This window comes from Equus przewalskii, chromosome 16 (genome assembly GCF_037783145.1).
Source record: "Equus przewalskii isolate Varuska chromosome 16, EquPr2, whole genome shotgun sequence".
Lineage (NCBI taxonomy): Eukaryota > Metazoa > Chordata > Mammalia > Perissodactyla > Equidae > Equus > Equus przewalskii.
In genome coordinates, this window is record NC_091846.1 from 78,454,571 (window position 1) to 78,472,100 (window position 17,530).

At 47.8% G+C, this 17,530-nt stretch overlaps 1 protein-coding gene across 15 annotated transcripts in view; it reads left to right on the top strand.

Annotated features, from left to right (window-relative positions):
* ARHGEF7 (Rho guanine nucleotide exchange factor 7) overlaps positions 1-17,530 on the top strand; it is a 155,699-nt gene that overhangs the window by 125,556 nt on the left and 12,613 nt on the right. For 8 of the 15 annotated variants that reach the window (XM_070579288.1, XM_070579280.1, XM_070579276.1 and 5 more), the window contains 7 exons: positions 662-748; positions 3,265-3,343; positions 3,540-3,679; positions 6,161-6,385; positions 9,216-9,309; positions 13,757-13,846; positions 16,802-16,978. In XM_070579288.1, coding sequence (XP_070435389.1) covers positions 662-748; positions 3,265-3,343; positions 3,540-3,679; positions 6,161-6,385; positions 9,216-9,309; positions 13,757-13,846; positions 16,802-16,978 — 892 coding nt within the window. The remainder of the gene's footprint in view (positions 1-661; positions 749-3,264; positions 3,344-3,539; positions 3,680-6,160; positions 6,386-9,215; positions 9,310-13,756; positions 13,847-16,801; positions 16,979-17,530) is intronic. The other 7 variants (XM_070579285.1, XM_070579277.1, XM_070579279.1 and 4 more) reach the window with 1 other exon arrangement.

Sequence of the window (17,530 nt, forward strand, 5' to 3'; positions counted from 1 at the left end):
AGTCTGCTGGGGACCTGCTTCCTAGTGTCCCCTCACTTTTGTGGGCAGTGGTTGGATGGCAGCTTGCGAGGGCTGACGGCATTGCTGTCTGTCTCCTTTTAGGTTCTTGAAAATTTTTGTCCTTCAGTTGTGGTCTCCCTGGGGCTTTTCTTACTTTATTGAAGTGAGTGATTTTTAATACATAAATAATGCTTTTAAGTTTTTCATGTAAGGTAAAGTTTACCGGATGGGTGCAAACAACATTGAATTGACACATGAGGGTTTTAGGGAAATGCAGGAATTATTAATAGACCAAAATCGATTTTAGCCTTTTATTCTACCCTCCTTAGCATAAAGGGTCCACCCTCTCCCACTAAAATTTTATAAGTTCATTTTCTCTATTTTCTTTCAACCACAAAAAGAAATTTTAGACTAATTAAAAAGAATTAATGGCAGAGCTGGACTCCTTAACCAAATTTTTAAAAAAGATGTCACGTGGGCTATTTGTGAGTCTAAGAATTTACTGTAATTTTGTTTCCATTTCATTTAGCTGATAAAATTTGGTAGGGAGAAATACCTAAACATGAAAGATAATCTTTCATAAGGCCTAATATAATCTTCTCACATCTGTAAGTGTATATTTTTTAAAAGTTATTTGGATTTGTTTGTTCCTTTACATTAGGAAAAGAATGAAAGATATCTTCTACTCTTCCCGAACATTTTGCTAATGTTGTCTGCCAGTCCTAGGATGAGTGGTTTTATCTATCAGGTAAAACACATTTTAAATTTATATTTTATTATTTATTGTGGATCTGAGAATCATTTCCAGACTTACTTTGAATTTTTGCATCACATACTACATGTATCTACTTGTGCGTTAGTGTATAGTGTTGTTTCTATAGTGTTATATGTTTGAATAGGTACACACCGCTCCTGCCTGTGTGTTTTGATGTGGCCGTGCAAGCAGATGCTTGTGTTAATCCTAAGCAAAAAAGCTGCAAACAGGTGAAATTTGTAGAGCTGCCTCCAAAGGATGTGACTGCTGAGGTGCAAGGCCAGCCCATCACCACCTGAAGTCGTGTCTTCTCTCCTGGCCACTGCGGTGCCAGCGTGGGCGCCGCAGCGCTGGGCTGAGTGGGCAGCGCAGGCTGAGCTGTTGTGCGTGGTGCGGCCCGCAGACGGCGGCAGGTGTGGGCGGTGTGAGTCTTGGGGAGTGATCATTTAACCTTCTTGTTCTCTGATTTTCTGTGAGAAGTTGTGAGAGCTGAGTTAAGAAGAAAATGCAAGGAGAGACCTCTGTTTTTCTACACTGATTTAAAGTGGTGGTTTTAAGTAGATTATGGATTCTCTGCCTGTCTAGTAGTTGCTTGTGGCAAGGTCTCACTGCTTTTTTTCTGTGTGGTTATAGAAGCTAATGCCTCCCCATCCATTTTTTAAGGCCTGGCCGGTCACCAGATGCTGCTTCAACAGAAGTCACTACTTTGTTGTCTCCGAGTTGCATTTTTTCAGAACATAGTATGTTGTTTTGTGTTGTCTCCCACAAAAACACTAGTGAATCTTGAGTCAGAAGTGTCCACAGCGTGTTTCTCCTTCCACAGAAGCTTTGTCTGCCACCCACAGGAGAGCTGTCCATCACACGGTTATTCCAAAGGGGCAGTTTAAAACCGATAAAGCGAGTGTATGTGGACAAACCCAGAAAAATAATGCCTCTTAACTGATAAGCCTGCTGCTGAGCAGACATCTGTGGCTGAGAGAATGCCTGCCCGGGTTCTCCCTAACTGGCATCCCCACTTTGTTAAACGACCCTGATGAACGAAAGGCGGAGTCCTTTTCCGTCTGCACTCTCGTGTTTTACACTCAGAGGCTGAGGCGGGCCCTGCTGTGACCTGAGGGAGCAGAGGGTGTCATCTGGGGCAGGCTCGGGCCCCCAGCAATGTGGCTGGTCCACACGCCACATTGGCCCTGGATGCTGGTGTTGATGTGCCGTGGGAGATGTCACACCACCAACAGGACCCTGTTTTCCCACTTTTTGCACAGTTTCCTGGGAGATTTCTTCTTCTCAGTGCTGTGACCTATGGTCTGTGTATTGTCAGTATTCATTTCCGGCTTTGAGGGGCAGTAAAAAGCATTAAGTGCAGCAACAGTGGGAACGTTCTGTCCACTGCTGTAGATGTGCTTGGTTACACTCAGCTGTGTAGTTTTATTTTCTGTAGGACTTCTCAGAGCTGCTGGTACACCTCCGTGTGTTAGGAATCCTGGAAAGGAGTGTGCAGTATACAGCAATTCTCAAATACTTCTGACCATGGAAGTGCCAAGCGCTGTCTACTATCCTGCTTCCCAAACCTCGGGACAGGCTTTCTCGGCCTGGGAACTGTTGACACGGTAGACAGGATGATTCTTTGCGCGGGAGGGGCGAGGACGCTGTCCCATATGCTGTAGGACATTCAGCAGCCCCTCTGGCCTCTGCCTGCTAGCTGTGAGGAGCAGCCGCCCAGCTGTGGCATTGACCGTGTTCCCTGTGGGGCAGAACCCCTTTCCTTGCTGGGAACCGCTGCTTTCAGAGGTGCTGAGAGAGACTTGCTTCTCCGCAAGAGACTTGGCCCCAAACGCTGAAAGACTTTTCCTAAGACTTGGTCTGCCACCAGGTGCCGTGGTGTTTATGGGCAGTGTTTTAGCGCTGTGCTGTTTGTGATGGTCCGTTTGTGGCCCTTTCCTGGTATTTCTCCATTGACGTCTCCCACCCTGTTGCCAGAGTGGACAGCTTGGCTGCTGTTTTCTGGTGTCAGCTCCCAGCACAGCCCCTGCTTCCTGTCTGGTGGATAACCAAGAATAACCACGGTGCAGTTCCTCTTGCTCCAATTTCCCCCTTATTTTGTCTTCAGACGCGGAACTTCCTCTGCATTTCTCTGTGAGGCAAATCAGTGCTTCCTTTGCATAAGCACGTGGTTTAAAATAGCTGCCGTAGACTCTAGGTTTTTTAATCATCATGTGTAATGTTTTTGTGTCCTGGTGTTTATATTTAGAGTAACTTATCAGATGAAATCTATCTGCTAGTTTGCTGCTCTGTGCCTTTTTGCTGGCTCACTTTCTTGATTATAATATTACGATTTATTTGAGATGGAGGTTTTTGTATTATATGTGCATCTGGTACAAATAAAAGAACTTTTTTGGTTTACAAACACAATTCCTTTGCCATTTCTAAAATCATTTGATAATTTAATAACAGTTCCTTCTTTACTAGAAAAGCACTAATTGTTTTTTTTTTGTGGGGGGGGTCTTTTTTAGGGAAAGCTACCAACGACAGGAATGACAATCACAAAGCTTGAGGACAGTGAAAATCATAGAAATGCATTTGAAATATCAGGTGATAGGCACAAACTCTGTGGATGCTATCTGTCACGGGCTGAGAGGCAGCTGCCGTTGTGTGCACATTCTTGCTTGACTCTTTCAGAGGGCTGATGTTTAAGCATTGTTGAGTTATACTCTGGGTGTGTGTATGTGCATGTGTGTGCTTTCTACCTGTTTTCCCATTTCAGCCTATTTTGTCTTACCTCTTCTAGGGAGCATGATTGAGCGGATATTAGTGTCATGCAACAACCAGCAAGATCTTCATGAATGGGTGGACCATCTACAGAAGCAAACGAAAGTCACATCTGTCGGCAACCCCACCGCTAAGCCGCACTCTGTGCCATCTCATACCGTAAGGACTCCTGTGCTTCCCCCACCTGCAGACTCCAGGGTCTGCCTTTGGTTGAGCTATCAGCCAGTGACAAGTACTTTAAAGCATAATCAATATCTAGATCAAGAATGTGAAATACTTGCCTGTATCTCTCTGCAAATATTTGCTTAGTTCCATCGAATAGTGAGTGGCTTCACAGTGATTGCTCTTGTGAAACAGCCCTAAGGTGTGCTGCCTCACACACAGTCCTTGTACTCGTGTAGGAAGCTGCCTCTCTGCTCAGAGTGGCCTCGAAGACTGACTTAGGGGGTTTTCAACTAAAACTCCGAGAGCCACTGGTCCATAGGTGGGTTTTCTGAGAATTTTACCTGTTATTTATTTGTTTCATCAAAAAACAAAACAAAAATAGATGATTATGATGATGGAAAGGACCAGATTCATATTGAAGGCATTAAAATGAAATTTTTGACTTTTAAGAAATCTGTTTATTTTCTGCCTAGAAAAGCTCAATAGCTCTTTGGCTTTTTAGACACTTAAGCATTTCAAAACAGATCAACACCAATGTGTCAGTGTCGAAAACTTCTCTTTATTGGTGTTTTATTCTTAAGATATTGGTATCGAATCATTTGAACATCGATCATCTTTATTAAACAGTATTGAAGAACCAGGCACACCTTTTTAAGAATGACTTATGATCCACAGCGTTGCTAGTTGGTAGGATTTTCTCACATCCTCATTAGACTGCTGTGGTCTCTGCTAGGACATTTCGACCATGGAGCTAGCTCCCTGCTGTGTTTGTTATCCGGGGTGAAAGTTTTAGCTCAGGAAGGGTGGCTGTGGCGTAAAGGGTTCATCAGTTTCATTGTCTGTCTCAATTTCTCTCACCGGTTTGGGAGGTTAAAACTACTCAAATGTTAGCTTTAGCTAGCATTTCATTTTGAAGGATTCTGCCATTTATAATTTCTCTATACTTTAAAAAACATTAAATGTGCTTTGTTTTCATGGAACTAAAGAAAAATGGAAGTGCTTTTTCATTCAGATTGTAACAGCCTGAAACAAAACTTTATAAAATTTCATGTCAAGTAAAACTTTCCTCTGTATCTGGCCCCTGGTGCCTCACGTTCCTTTTCCTGTCACCCGGTGGCAAGGGAGGCACCCTGTCAGCAGGGAGGGGTCAGCCCCGCCGCGCGGAGGGCATTGTTCCCACGTGCAGGCTTTCGAAACGTCATGCATTCTCCTTGGGGATTGCTCCGTCGGGGAGTCTGTGCCCTCCCTGTGGCCTGGCTGTCCCAGCCTGGTGATGCTCTCATTTTAGCAGAAAGCACACCTCTCTCTGCTTGCTCAAGTGAGGTGAAACAGAACCAGATATTACTTACAACGGCATTGCTGAAAGGGATGTTTTGCATGATCATCTTCTTTTGTGAATTATTCCATTTAAAAAAATTATTTTGTAGTTGTGTAGCCAGTTGCAAGACACACATGTGCACACACAGACACATGCACACACCAGCACGGGCATGTGATTACTGCAGAGAGTTTGTGGCTGCAGTTCCTGAGTGCGGTGGCTGAGCCATGCCGGGCTTCCCGGTGCCACGTGTTTCACTTGTCCAGTTTCGTGAATGACGGCTTCGCTCAGGTCTCCTGCTCGGAGAACCACTCAGCTCTTTCTCCTGTTAAGCATACCTTGTTTTGGGCTAATTTGAGGTGATTGGCTAATTTTGAATGTTACTTATTTTATTTAACGTTTTCTCATTTAGTTGTCAGTGTGGTGGGACTGTTAGGGTTTCCAGGAATATAAACCCCATTTATAAAGTCCTTCTGATCTATTTAACTTTGTTTTGATTAAAGCTGATTTTTCTGAGAAAATAACTTGTTTTATCCTAGGGATTTGTAAAATTTTTCTGTAGAGAGACAGCTAGTAAATATTTTCAGCTTTGTAGGCAGTATGGTTTCTGTTGCAACTGTACTTTGTTTTTGTAACAAAAAAGCAGCCATTGACAAGAATAGACCTGGCTGTGTCCCAGGAAAACCTTTTTTTTTTTTTTTTAAATCAAAAACAGGCCTCAGGCCCTGGGTTTACCCACTCTACATCATACAGGACGGGGGAGAATTACCCTCCACTGTAACCATGTTCCCAGTACAGGGCGTCCCTTGTCCTTTATAGAATTCTGATACTTAGACTCAATGACGTGCCTGTTTGCAGATGTTACTCTGTGGTGCACAAACGTGGCAGTGGAGTGTCCGGGTCTTGGGCCCCCAGTATCCTCCTGCCTCCTGACCCAGGCCTGGCTGTGGCCTGAAGCAGGCGGTGGGGGCTCCACACTTGGCCCAGGCAGCCCAGAAATGGACTGCTTGGAGTCACAGATTCCAGAGAAATGATAGTACTGGGGTGATTTCACTGGGAATGTTTTTAAAAATTAGCAAAATTAAGTATATTTGGTTGAGGTTCCTTTGACAGTGAATGATCTGTTTCTGCTCTTTCCTACTCTTTTCCCTGGGCAGCTCCCCTCCCATCCGATCACCCCATCCAGCAAGCATGCTGACAGCAAGCCGGTGCCACTGACCCCTGCCTACCACACGCTGCCCCACCCCTCCCATCATGGCACTCCACACACCACCATCAACTGGGGGCCCCTGGAGCCTCCGAAGACCCCCAAGCCGTGGAGCCTGAGCTGCTTACGACCCGCACCTCCCCTCCGGCCCTCAGCCGCCCTCTGCTACAAGGAGGTGAGGTCCAGGTGACAGCTGGACATGTTGGGTTGGCCATATGTGCTTCATTTCAGTGCGTTCAGAAATATGGAAAACCCCGTATTTCTATGTGTGACATAAAAATACAGATTAGCTTCTTTAGAACTGTGAAGGGTCTGCCTCCATTCTTTTGTCATCCCCTTCTGCTTTGGGGGTGTGGGAGGCCCATGGAGACCCTCGTGGGAGTGGCTTGGGCAGCATCAGGCCCCCTCTGTGTCATTCGTGGAGGAGCCTTTTCTGTGGCTCTGCCTTGGTTCCTGCCTCGGTTCCTGCCTCCTGGAGGCCAAGAAGCTGGAGGGCTCACCTGGGCTTCCTCTGGGCCTCTCACTGAGCCTGAAATCATTTTGAACTTCAGTGCGTGACTAGAAGTTCACTTATTTCTGCATGCTCTTCTGCTGCACCTTGTGACCCTTTTTCAAGTTTGGGATCTTGCCCAGAAACCCTACATTTTCTTACCAGAAGCTGTTTGAAATGAAGAGAACGTTCATAAATAGAAATGAAAGAAAATTAAGACAGTTCTCCTCTTTGCATAAAAAATCATAGTGCACTCTGCTCTTCACTCTAGTGTTTTTTTTAGATACTATGTACAGTTAAAATGCGATTCTTACCCATAAATAAGTGCTCCTGGTTTCCTGCACTTTCCTACTGGGTTTCATCCACTAAACCTGCTTTGATGAGGAAAGGAAGTGTCTTGAGAAATATGTTCTGAGAAATATTCGCACTTGAAGCAGCTGATAATTGAAATGAATGTGAAAAGTGGTTACCATGAGTACGAGCCTGAGTATGAGCGTGAGTATGGTTATTGTATGAATGTGAGTATGATTATCATGAGTGTGAGCGTGAGTATGGTTATTGTATGAATGTGAGTATGATTATCATGAGTGTGAGCGTGAGTATGGTTACTGTATGAATGTGAGTATGGTCATCATGAGTGTGAGCGTGAGTATGGTTATTGTATAAATGTGAGTATGATTATCATGAGTGTGAGCATGAGTATGGTTACTGTATGAATGTGAGTATGGTCATCATGAGTGTGAGCGTGAGTATGGTTACTGCAGCCGTGTGAGTGTGGTTATGGTGAGTGTGAGCGTGGTGATGTGTGGCCTGGCGTGTGTCTCCACATTCAGTCTAGGGCCACGTTTGCTGAAGGACCTAGAGCAGACCCTCCCTCCATCCTTGCTAGCAGCTCTAAGTATTTTAAGACACATAGAAAAGTACTACATAAATTACAGTCGGTTCTTTACATTTTTCGTTCTTAATGAATTTTGGTTTATGACATACATCTTGCTTGGGCACATATGCCCGAGTCAGAAATTTCTTCATCACGGGCAGTTGCTTGAAGAACATGGGTGTTCTTCATACCTGCATGTTTTCAGATCTGCAGGCCAGCTGGTGGGTGTTTCCTTAGTGGGGAGGAGAGCTGGCGTGACAGTGATGAGCAGAGGAGCAGAAGGGTGAGGGAGGGGGTGTGGCAGTGAGCGTAGGCATCTGGATTTGCAAGTCGGCTGCAGTTGCTTTGCTGGACCCCACGTTGGAGAAAAGGTCTCATGCTCTGTAATTGTTGGCGGTGTTGCCCAGCACCTACAAACACTTAGTGGAGGGTGATCTTGGAGTGTGGCAGGAGTGGAACACTGCCATGTGGCCGGCTTTCCCCTCCGGGAGCTGGGCGTGGCCTGTGTTTGCCTGCACACTCTGCGTGTGCGTGCTACGTCCAGCGTGCTGCCTGCTTCTCCCGTCTCTTCACTTTGAATTAGGGGAGCCACAGCGCACATGCCGCATTGATTTCTCTGGGAACTGACATCTGCTGCATTTCCAAGAGATTTAAGAATTTTTAATTTTATGGAAAACGTTTTGAGGAGATACCTTTAAACATCGAACTCTGTTCCATCTGTGCTTTCAGTTTCATTCATCCCACAGCCCAAGTCACCTTCTCAGTCGCGGCTTCTCTCTAAATGCATGGACGGGCTGTGATTTAAATGATGCCCGAGACAGCCTTTTATGATGTCGATGTTCAGCACATGCTTGGCAGTCAGACTTTGGCCCCCAGCTGTGGGGGGCTTCGTCCTGCTCTGTTGCTCACCTTCTTCTTCGGCACGGGTTTAGGAGTTGGACAGTGGAGGTCAGGGGAGACCTTCCTGCTGTGCCCGGAGCTCTGAAGTGGCGTGAATGCACCGTCGAGAGAGCTGGTGCTCTGTCTTCTGCTCGCCTGTGCACTCAAGGCCCACAGGCTGATCTGATGCCCTTTTCCTCTCCCTTGAGGCTTCAAATATTTTCCTAAAGAAGTCATTCTTTACTTACCTTTCCTTTAAAAATAGGCTTCATCTCCTCAGGTCTTTCTAGTTAGCTGTGGCAGATGGGTCTGCTACCGAGTTAGCAGCGCGTGTGGATCCTGTGCACGCTCGGCCGGCGGTCCTTTCTTTCCCTGCACACGCTGCCGGCCTGCCTGTGCCCGCAGCACCGCTGCAGTGTCGTCATGGTGCCACCATCCCACCTGCGCCTGCAGCACTGCTGCCGTGTCATCACGGTGCCGCCGGCCCACCTGTGCCTGCAGCACCGCTGCTGTGTTGTCAGGGTGCTGCCGGATCCAAGGAACATGAGGGTTTATAGCAGAGTCAGTGCCCTGTTGGTTTGAAATTGACTCCCAGTGGCTGGCAAAGAAAAATCACGCTGAAAGTAGCAGGGAGCTCTTGACAGTGAGTGGTTGCAGTAAGCTGATGCTTGACACCTCCACAGCGACCCTTACTGAATTGCCAGTAAAAATTCATGCCTCTGGCGTTTGTCAGCATTTTCTTCCCTTTCCTTTTCCTAGGATCTCAGTAAGAGTCCCAAGACCATGAAAAAGCTGCTACCTAAGCGGAAGCCTGAGCGGAAGCCTTCGGACGAAGAGTTCGCGCTGAGGAAAAGTGAGTCTGTGCGGCGTGTGGATGAGGACACGGTCCGGTGCATCTCGCACAGGCCTGGCGCTCACTGGGGGGAGAGTTGGCTGGCGGCTCTCCGGAGACTGCAGGCAGAGGTCGGGGCTGAGCCCTAGTGTCGCTTCTCAAGGAGCCTGTTTGAGCAGCGGGAGCCGCAGACCGTCTGAGTGTGGAACCCTGCCGTCAGGAGGGATGCCCAGCGCCAGTGATGAAGCACACGAGTGGTGGCCCCTGATGGAGCTGTGTGCTGTCTCTCAGTCTCTGTGTTGATCACCTCACCTGGAGACCCACCAGGGGTGCAGGGTGGACCCAGGACACCTGCTCTGCCTGTCCCCCTTCACCCAGGTGTTTCCACGTGTCAAGGTTGCACCCCACACTGGTCTGTTGCTGGAGGTCTCTCTTCTGTCAGACTGATCTGACTGTTGTACCACCCCCGCTGCTCAGATGTAAACTTGAGAAACGCCACAGGCAGCATCGAATTCCGCTCCTGGTTCTTAGACAGCCTCTCACAAGGAGCGCCTCGCACACGGGAGATGCTCAGTTAATGGCGCGTGAATAAGTACAGCTATTTCTGGAAGCCAGTGATGGGGGAGAATCAGCTCACACACGTGCACACGCTCACCCACTTCTCTCCTGTGTCGAGCTCCTTCCCCCGTGTGGCAGGCAGGCAGGGTTCCATGTGGACAGACGGCTGTGGGGCTGTCTGGCACCGCAGGAGAGCCTTGAGAGGGACAGGTGCCTGGGAGGGGCCTCCGAGCAGTTGTGAGAGCTGCCTGCAAGGGCGCTGCCCCCCGCCCTGTCCCTCTCAGCCGGCTGCCCTCTGCGCCGTGCCCCTCGCTCGCCCCGGTTCTGTCCAGGCCTGACTGACTTCCTGGAGCATTGCTCCTCTTCTTCTTCATCCCCACTTGGGATCCTTCAGGGACTCGTTTCCAGAAGGAGGCGTATGGGAGAAACGTTTGTAGTCAGAACGTGAGTGTGGCTGACGTCACTGAGGAAGGGGCAGTGTGGTGCAGCAGCTGCACGTGAACCCGGAGCACAGGCAGCCTGCATGTGGGCGTGCTGCACCGCGTGTCACTTTGCATGGGGGGCGGTAAGCTGGAGAAGCGAAGGCAGTGACAGGCCTGGAGCTCTCTCCCTGCCCCGTCACCTGGCATACACTGCAAGGGTGCCTTGTATTTTGCCTTCCTAGCAGTCGTCTTCCTCAGATTACGAGCGTGCAGGGCAGTGCCGCGCTCCCAGGACACCTCGTGAGATGGCTGGTGAGGCCGTGCGTTTGGTGCGGAGACTCCGACCTGGAGCTGGACACCTGGCCCTCCCTTCCGAGCTGTGATTGGGGTGTTTGGTGGACCCCCTCGTTTGACAAGCATTTGTTGAGTGCCTTCTGTGTGAGGGCACTGGGCTAGGCATTGGGACAGGCTGCAGATAAGGGACCATTCCCTTCACAGGTCTTTATTTAGTGCTGCTGTGTGCCAGGTGCACAGCCGTGAACAGTGGAAACCCCTGCCCTATGGAGCTACGTTTTAGAAAGATACAGACGAGGGACCAGATAGGCAGATGGCAGATGTGCTGGTGTGACGTGCGGGGGGATGTGGTGTGGCTGTCTTAAACAGGATGGCTGGGGAGGTGTCTGAATAGTAGCCTGCGGGGCTGAGGAAGCCAGCTGAGCAGATGTCTGGGGAGAGCTCTCCCAGGTGCTGGCACCAGGCAGCTGCAGTCCGGTTGTGAACATGGGACTTCATGGGACTGGTTTTTGTTTTTTTTAGTGAGGAAGATTGGCCCTGAGCTAACATCTGTTGCCAATCCTCCTCTTTTTGCTGAGGAACAGTGGTCCTGAGCTAATATCCCTGCCCATCTTCCTCCACTTTGTATGTTGGATGCTGCCACAGCATGGCTTGATGAGTGGTGTGCAGGTCCACGCCAGGATCCAAACAGGTGCACCCTGGGCCACCAACGTGGAGCACGTGAACTTAACCACTACGCCACCGGGCTGGCCCTCATGGTACTGGTTTTCACTGGACCAGTGACCGCTGTGTTGAGGACAGAGGGCAGAGGTGGGAACAGGGAGGCCAGGGAATGCTATGCAGTAATCCAGGTGAGGATGACATGATGGTGGCTTGGGCCAGATGACAACAGAGCTGAAACATGGACTTCAGATTTCTTTGAAGCTGGAGCCTGCAGCAGTGGTTCTCAACTGGGGGCAACTTTGCTAAACACCCTGCAGCACACAGGACAGCTGCGCAGCAGAGAATCCTCTCACCCAGGTGTCATTATGCCGCGACTGAGATTTGTGGGCCCAGGGGCGGTGCTGTCGGACCGGATGCAGGGTGAGAGTGGGGCTTTCGGCCTGTGCACCTGAGGGTGGGTTACAGGTACTGTGAGGGTCACGGAGTCGCAGGCCTCAGCCCAGGGCCAGGCTGGGCTGCTGGGCGGAGTCCCAGAGTCGTTCTCCGTGCTTAGATGGTTTCTCAAGCCGTGAGACAGGACAGACGGAAGAAGAGACAGACAGAACCCGAGTCTGAGGACATGAGGGAGATGAGCAGCTGGCAGAGGAGACTTTGCAAGGGGGATTGGAATGTAAAGAGGAAACCAAGGGTTTTGCATGGATTGGAGGAGAAACTTGTGTGACCTCTGTGTGACTGTGTCTGTGCATGGTGAGTGCTCAGTACACGTGCCTGCTCCAGAGTCGCTCTGTGATCTCCTAGGTTACTTAACCTGTTACATTCAGAACCCTGGAACTGTCTCTGGGCCGTGGAGCTGTCTGTGCCTCACGGAAGACGTGTGCCGCCCTCTCCTGCATTTCCCTTCTCCAGCCTCTGTGATGAATGGCAGCCAGTGAGGGCTGTTCAGCCCCCCGTCCCAGGGAGCTAGCGCCCTCTCTGGCGCTGTGGTGCTTCCCCTGTGCTTTGGACGGTGCGAGTGTCCTTACCTGTGTCTCAGAACGGCCATCTGATCACATAACTTGGACGGGCCACCTCTGTCATAAAGGCTGTTTTCCTGCTGGCACAGAGGGAGTGGCCTGCCTGTCGGAGTTACCTGGCAACATGTCCTGAAAGTCAAACTAGTTAAGCGGTATCTTTTTTACTCCTGAAGGAGGAGCTTGTTACAGGAAACCTGTTGAAAGACTGCTCCCAGTTAGCAAAATTAGGGAAAAGGTCATTTTCTCAGTAGCTCTTAAACTCTTGGGACTAAAATGTATTTTTTAGTGGAGAATATTTGACTTGCCTGCAGCTGTCTATCTTACTATGATACAGTGATACTGAAGCTTTATGATACAGCTTATAAATATTTCAGCCTCCCATTCTTTCCATGTTTTTTTATTAGGGTATGTGAGCCTTTTAAAATATGTATTCAAGTAATATCTTAGAAAATCTAGAAAAACAGAAAACAGAGAAAGGGTTTAACCATACAGTGTATGAAGTATGCTGGGTGTGAGGCTCTGTGCCCAGTGCTAATACTGTTAGATGCTTTAGTCTGGAAGGTTCTATTCTCTGTGCCTGTGATCTCTGAGTATCAGTGAAGCCAGTGTCTGGAATAATCCACAGTTGAAGGAAGAGCTCCAGGTTGTGCTTTGTATGTTTCTTAGATTAAATCTCTAGTAGGAATATTGGTGGGTCAGAGGAAATGTGCTTTTCTTTTGTTGGAGGAAGATTAGCCCTGAACTAATATCCGCCTCCAATCCTCTTTTTGCTGGGGAAGACTGGCCCTGAGCTAACATCTCTGCCTATCTTCCTCTACTTTATATGTGGGATGCTGCCACAGCATGGCTTGGCAAGCAGTGTGCAGGTCTGTGCCCAGGATCTGAACTGGTGAACCCCAGGTCGCCGAAGCAGAGCACGGAAACTTATCGCTGTGCTGCCGGGCTGGCCCCTGGAAATGTGCTTTTTAAAGCCTTTGATAAATATGGTCAAGTCACGTCTTGGGAGGGTTGTGCCTGTCTTTATTCTCACCCGCTGTGGGTGGAGGGAAGGGTTTTCCTCTCCGCGGTCCACGTCAGCACTGAGAATTGTCAGGCTCATGTGGCTTTGACAGGCTGGTGTGTGAAGCCCTGGTGCTTTAATTTTCACTCCTTTTCTTATTGACTGTCTTCTTCTGGTGTGAACTGCTTGTTTCCAGTTCTTGCCCTTTTCTAGCTTCAGGATGGGGGATGCTGTTTCTGTTGTGGATAGTAAGACAACTATGTATTTGGGGCGTTAGCCCTCTACCAGATATGTTCTAGATAAAAAAAAACTTTTAAATAACTAAAAATCCTTTTGAATATAACTATTCTGTAAATATTGGAAAACAGTTATCGGACCAGAAAGTTGTCTTGTCCTCATTTTTGGTTGAATTGGTGACTTTGCACTCATCCAGTTAGTTCCGCTAGTTATTTTGGGTGGTGGCATGTTGTGCTCGGCGTCTGTAGCTTGGTCGTGATGTGTTGTATGTCTCTTGACAGGCACAGCTGCCTTGGAAGAAGATGCGCAGATCCTGAAAGTCATCGAAGCTTACTGCACAAGCGCCAAGACACGGCAGACGCTCAATTCAAGTAAGGGCCACAGGAATGTGCTGGGGGTCGTGGTGGTCATTTAGTTTCCCGCCAGTCTGAAGGAAAGTATGCTGCTGGGCCGTGTCGGCTCGGCAGTGTGCCTGACCCCAGTCCGCAGTGAGTGAGGCCTGGGGGCCTGGCATCCCTAACCCACGTAAGACACCCACTGAGCTGTCGTAAAATAGGCCGTTCTAGGGAACGTCCCGCTGGGAGGCCTTTCACTGTGAGGCGCTGCCAGAGTTGTACAGCTTTCTTTTGCTTACAGACGGTATGTGTGGAAGATAGCAGAAAATTCATTCAGTTCATTTATTCAAGCTATTTAAACTGTTGGTATGATAGTGGGATTTTTATTTTTCTATTAACTTCTTAGAATTATTGTCAAAAGTATAAACCTAGAGCAAAGGTTCTTTGAGCTCTTTTTTTTATGATTGCATTTTTAAACTTTTGGAAGTAGACAGCAACTAATTTATTTGCTAGATTTTAATGCCACTGAATTTACTGTCTTATGTGAAGAAGCCTTGATCACTGTGTGGGCATTGGAGAGGTGGGCTGGTCAGCTTGCCCCGCGCTGGAGAGTGGAGCACTGGAGAGTGGAGCATGCGTGGTGGCCGTGGGGTGCCGTGCTGTGGCCTGTTCGTCCCTGGCTGGTGCTGGGGCCATGGGCACCACAGGGCTCCTCCTGCATGTGGTGGGGTTGAGATTTTGTTTTTTTGAGAACTGGACGGTCTGTATGTTGCTTCTGGCATAAAAACTGGTTTCTGTTAGATCGTGTGTTTTTGGTTCCCTTTCCACCCTGACTCTTGGCCAGTCGCTTATCCCACCTTCATTTTCACCACCTGCATGTGGTGGTTCGAATCAGTGCATGTCCTGTTGTAAACTAGTGCTGAAAAAAAGGTGGGAAAGGAGTTTTCAGCTGCTGTAGCTTTTGTTAGGGGTGACTACATCTATGAAGCGAGGGCTCTGCAAATGATCTAGAAACTTCCTTATGGCCAGTATTTTACACAGTTGACCTATGACATTAAGGCTTTTTGTCCATACTCTCTCTGGTGAAAACGTCTAATCATAGTGACTGGTCAGCAGAGTGGGAGAGAGATGAGAGGCCTAAGTGTGGCATGAGCCTGTGTATAGTCAACCAGTAATTTGTAAATATGGGTGGTTGTCATTTAAGGTATTAGAGTTTCATATATTTGATAAGAGATTATGTTTAAAGTAATAGGCTATAAAATGTTGTCATAGTTTTCAGGTTTTGAATTTGAGATTTTTAAAAATTACTCATCTCAACTTCAGTTACTTGAAATAAAATTTTAACCTGGTAGTCTCAAGTGAACAGGCCAGGTAATATGAACTTTGTGTTTTCATGCAAGCGCATTTCTTCATCTGAGAGACGGGGCCCCTCCATGTGCCTGTGGCCTCACTTCGCTGCCTGAAAGGAGAGGCCTTGAGTTTGTGCAGGTCTTTTCTTGCCACGTGGCCTATATGATGTGTTTCCACGTCTCTTGTGCAGGAAAAGCATTGGACATTAGACTAATTTTTGTTTTAACTGATTTTATGGGCTAACCACTCTGCAGCCTCATTTATATATATACATATACAGCCATATATGGCCTTAAACCTAACATTCTCAAGAGCAGGTAGGACGGGAAAATTGATCCCTTATGCTGGAAAGACATTTGGAGATGAGATCATAGTGAAAACCGCTCTTTTGATATCAAATGCTGCATAACAACAGTTAGGATGATGTATCTCACCTGTTATTCAGCTCTGTTCAGTATACATTTGGATGCCAAGAAGACTTTATAAACCAGACAGCTTTGGTGTTGATTTGTGTCTCACGGAAGTAATGGCCTTCATAGAGTACAGGGATTTTGTTGAAGAAATCCAAACGAGTCCACTGCTTGTTCTTGTTATGGTTTGGGAACAGATTTGACTTTGATGGGAAGCAGGAACAGGATGGAGCCAGTGCTTGCTGTGGTGTGCTGTTCCCATCAGGAGGGGCCCCTGGTTCCCACTGAGGGTGTCCTTCCAGCAGCCTCCGCCCCGGCCCTGCATGGCTCCCTCATAGCTGCCTGGCCAGTGTCATCGCTCGCAGTTGCCATCCACTTCTGGGCTTATTTTTGTTCTCCCGTTTGTGCCTGCTTCCTGTCATCCTCCTTTTAACGCGGTGGCCTTACCAGTTCATGTCTCTCCTCCTGCCAGTGCAAGGGTCTGCCTCAGGGTGGGTGATGTGGGTACACACAGGGCTGCCCACTGTCCCTGTTCCCACTGCTGAGCACTGGGAGCACTCCGAGGGGTGGAGACGTGCTGCCCCCCGCAGGTGGGGGCCAGGAGAGGGGAACGAGAGGGAGGTAGACCCTGTTTAGTCCGCCCCCACTCGCAAATGTTACTGTGGTCCTAGTCTGATAAGGTAAGTTCAGACTCAGCGTTAAGGCGACTTCTGGCGCAGAGAGAGCTGACGGATCAGTCAGAAGCCCTCTGGAAGTGTTTTGCATTCAATATATCCACTTAACGAGTAGGAAACAGTTTTTAATTAACCACGTAAACAGTTCCTTTTACAGATAATGTCCTGAATAAGACTGTTTGTTAATAGAATGTGAGATAGACTTGCTTGCTTGTCACATGTCCATAGGACCATCTGTACGTAAAAGATTTCTTAAGTGAGGACTTAATAGCAATATCTTTAAAAGAGAACAATTTGGAAACAATACCGTGTTTTAGGTTTATTTAAATAATAATTGATCTAGTTTTATTCTAAGGATTATGCTAAGTTTGTTATTAAAATCCAGCCATAAATAAGCAGAAATGAAGATTGTTGCCATTTTTTAACAATATTTTCTCTTTTCCTTCTCTTCCCATCACCTTTTGCTTTTGTTTTCATGTTTTTGGTTGTGGCTCTTCCTGTCCGTCCTCCTGCTCCTCCCACCTTTGCCTGTCACACCTGTCCCCTCCCCGTCTTAGCATGGCAAGGCACTGACCTGATGCATAATCACGTCTTGGCTGATGATGACCAATCAAGTCTAGACTCCTTGGGTCGTCGCAGTAGCCTTTCTCGTTTGGAGCCTTCAGACCTCTCGGAAGACTCTGACTATGACAGTATATGGACAGCCCATAGTTACAGAATGGGTTCTACATCTCGTAAGAGCTGTTGCTCATATATCTCTCACCAGAACTAATGCACTTCTGAGCTTTTCTTAACAAATGCTTGTTGTATCGCAGCCTGCTTTTCTTAGATGTTTTCTTGCTGTTCCTTGTCTCTTTTATGTGATATTTTAACAACTTTTGAGAGCGTTTCTGATATTTCCCATTGTAATTGTAGAGGCTTAATTGCCGATTTGACTATCCATTCAAGTTACTGACTGTTGAAGGAGATGGTATGTTCACACAGCCTATCCTGAGGGCTCTGGACCTGAGCGGTGGTTCTATAGCTCCAAATGGTTTGGTTTTTATTCTCAGTGTAGCAACTGTCTCATTTCTTTTTGGATACAGCTGTATGTACACTTTGATATTTTATACTGAAACCATACAGGCTTGTGATCTAAGTTACAGCAACATGGACAAGACTCTGGCCTAACATATAGGGATCTAAATTTTGTCTGTATAATGGACTGGTCAAGGAGTGGTGGAGAAATCAGGAGGGGGAAACACACCACAGAAGCACTGTGAGTCCAGTTCAGACAGACGTGTTCT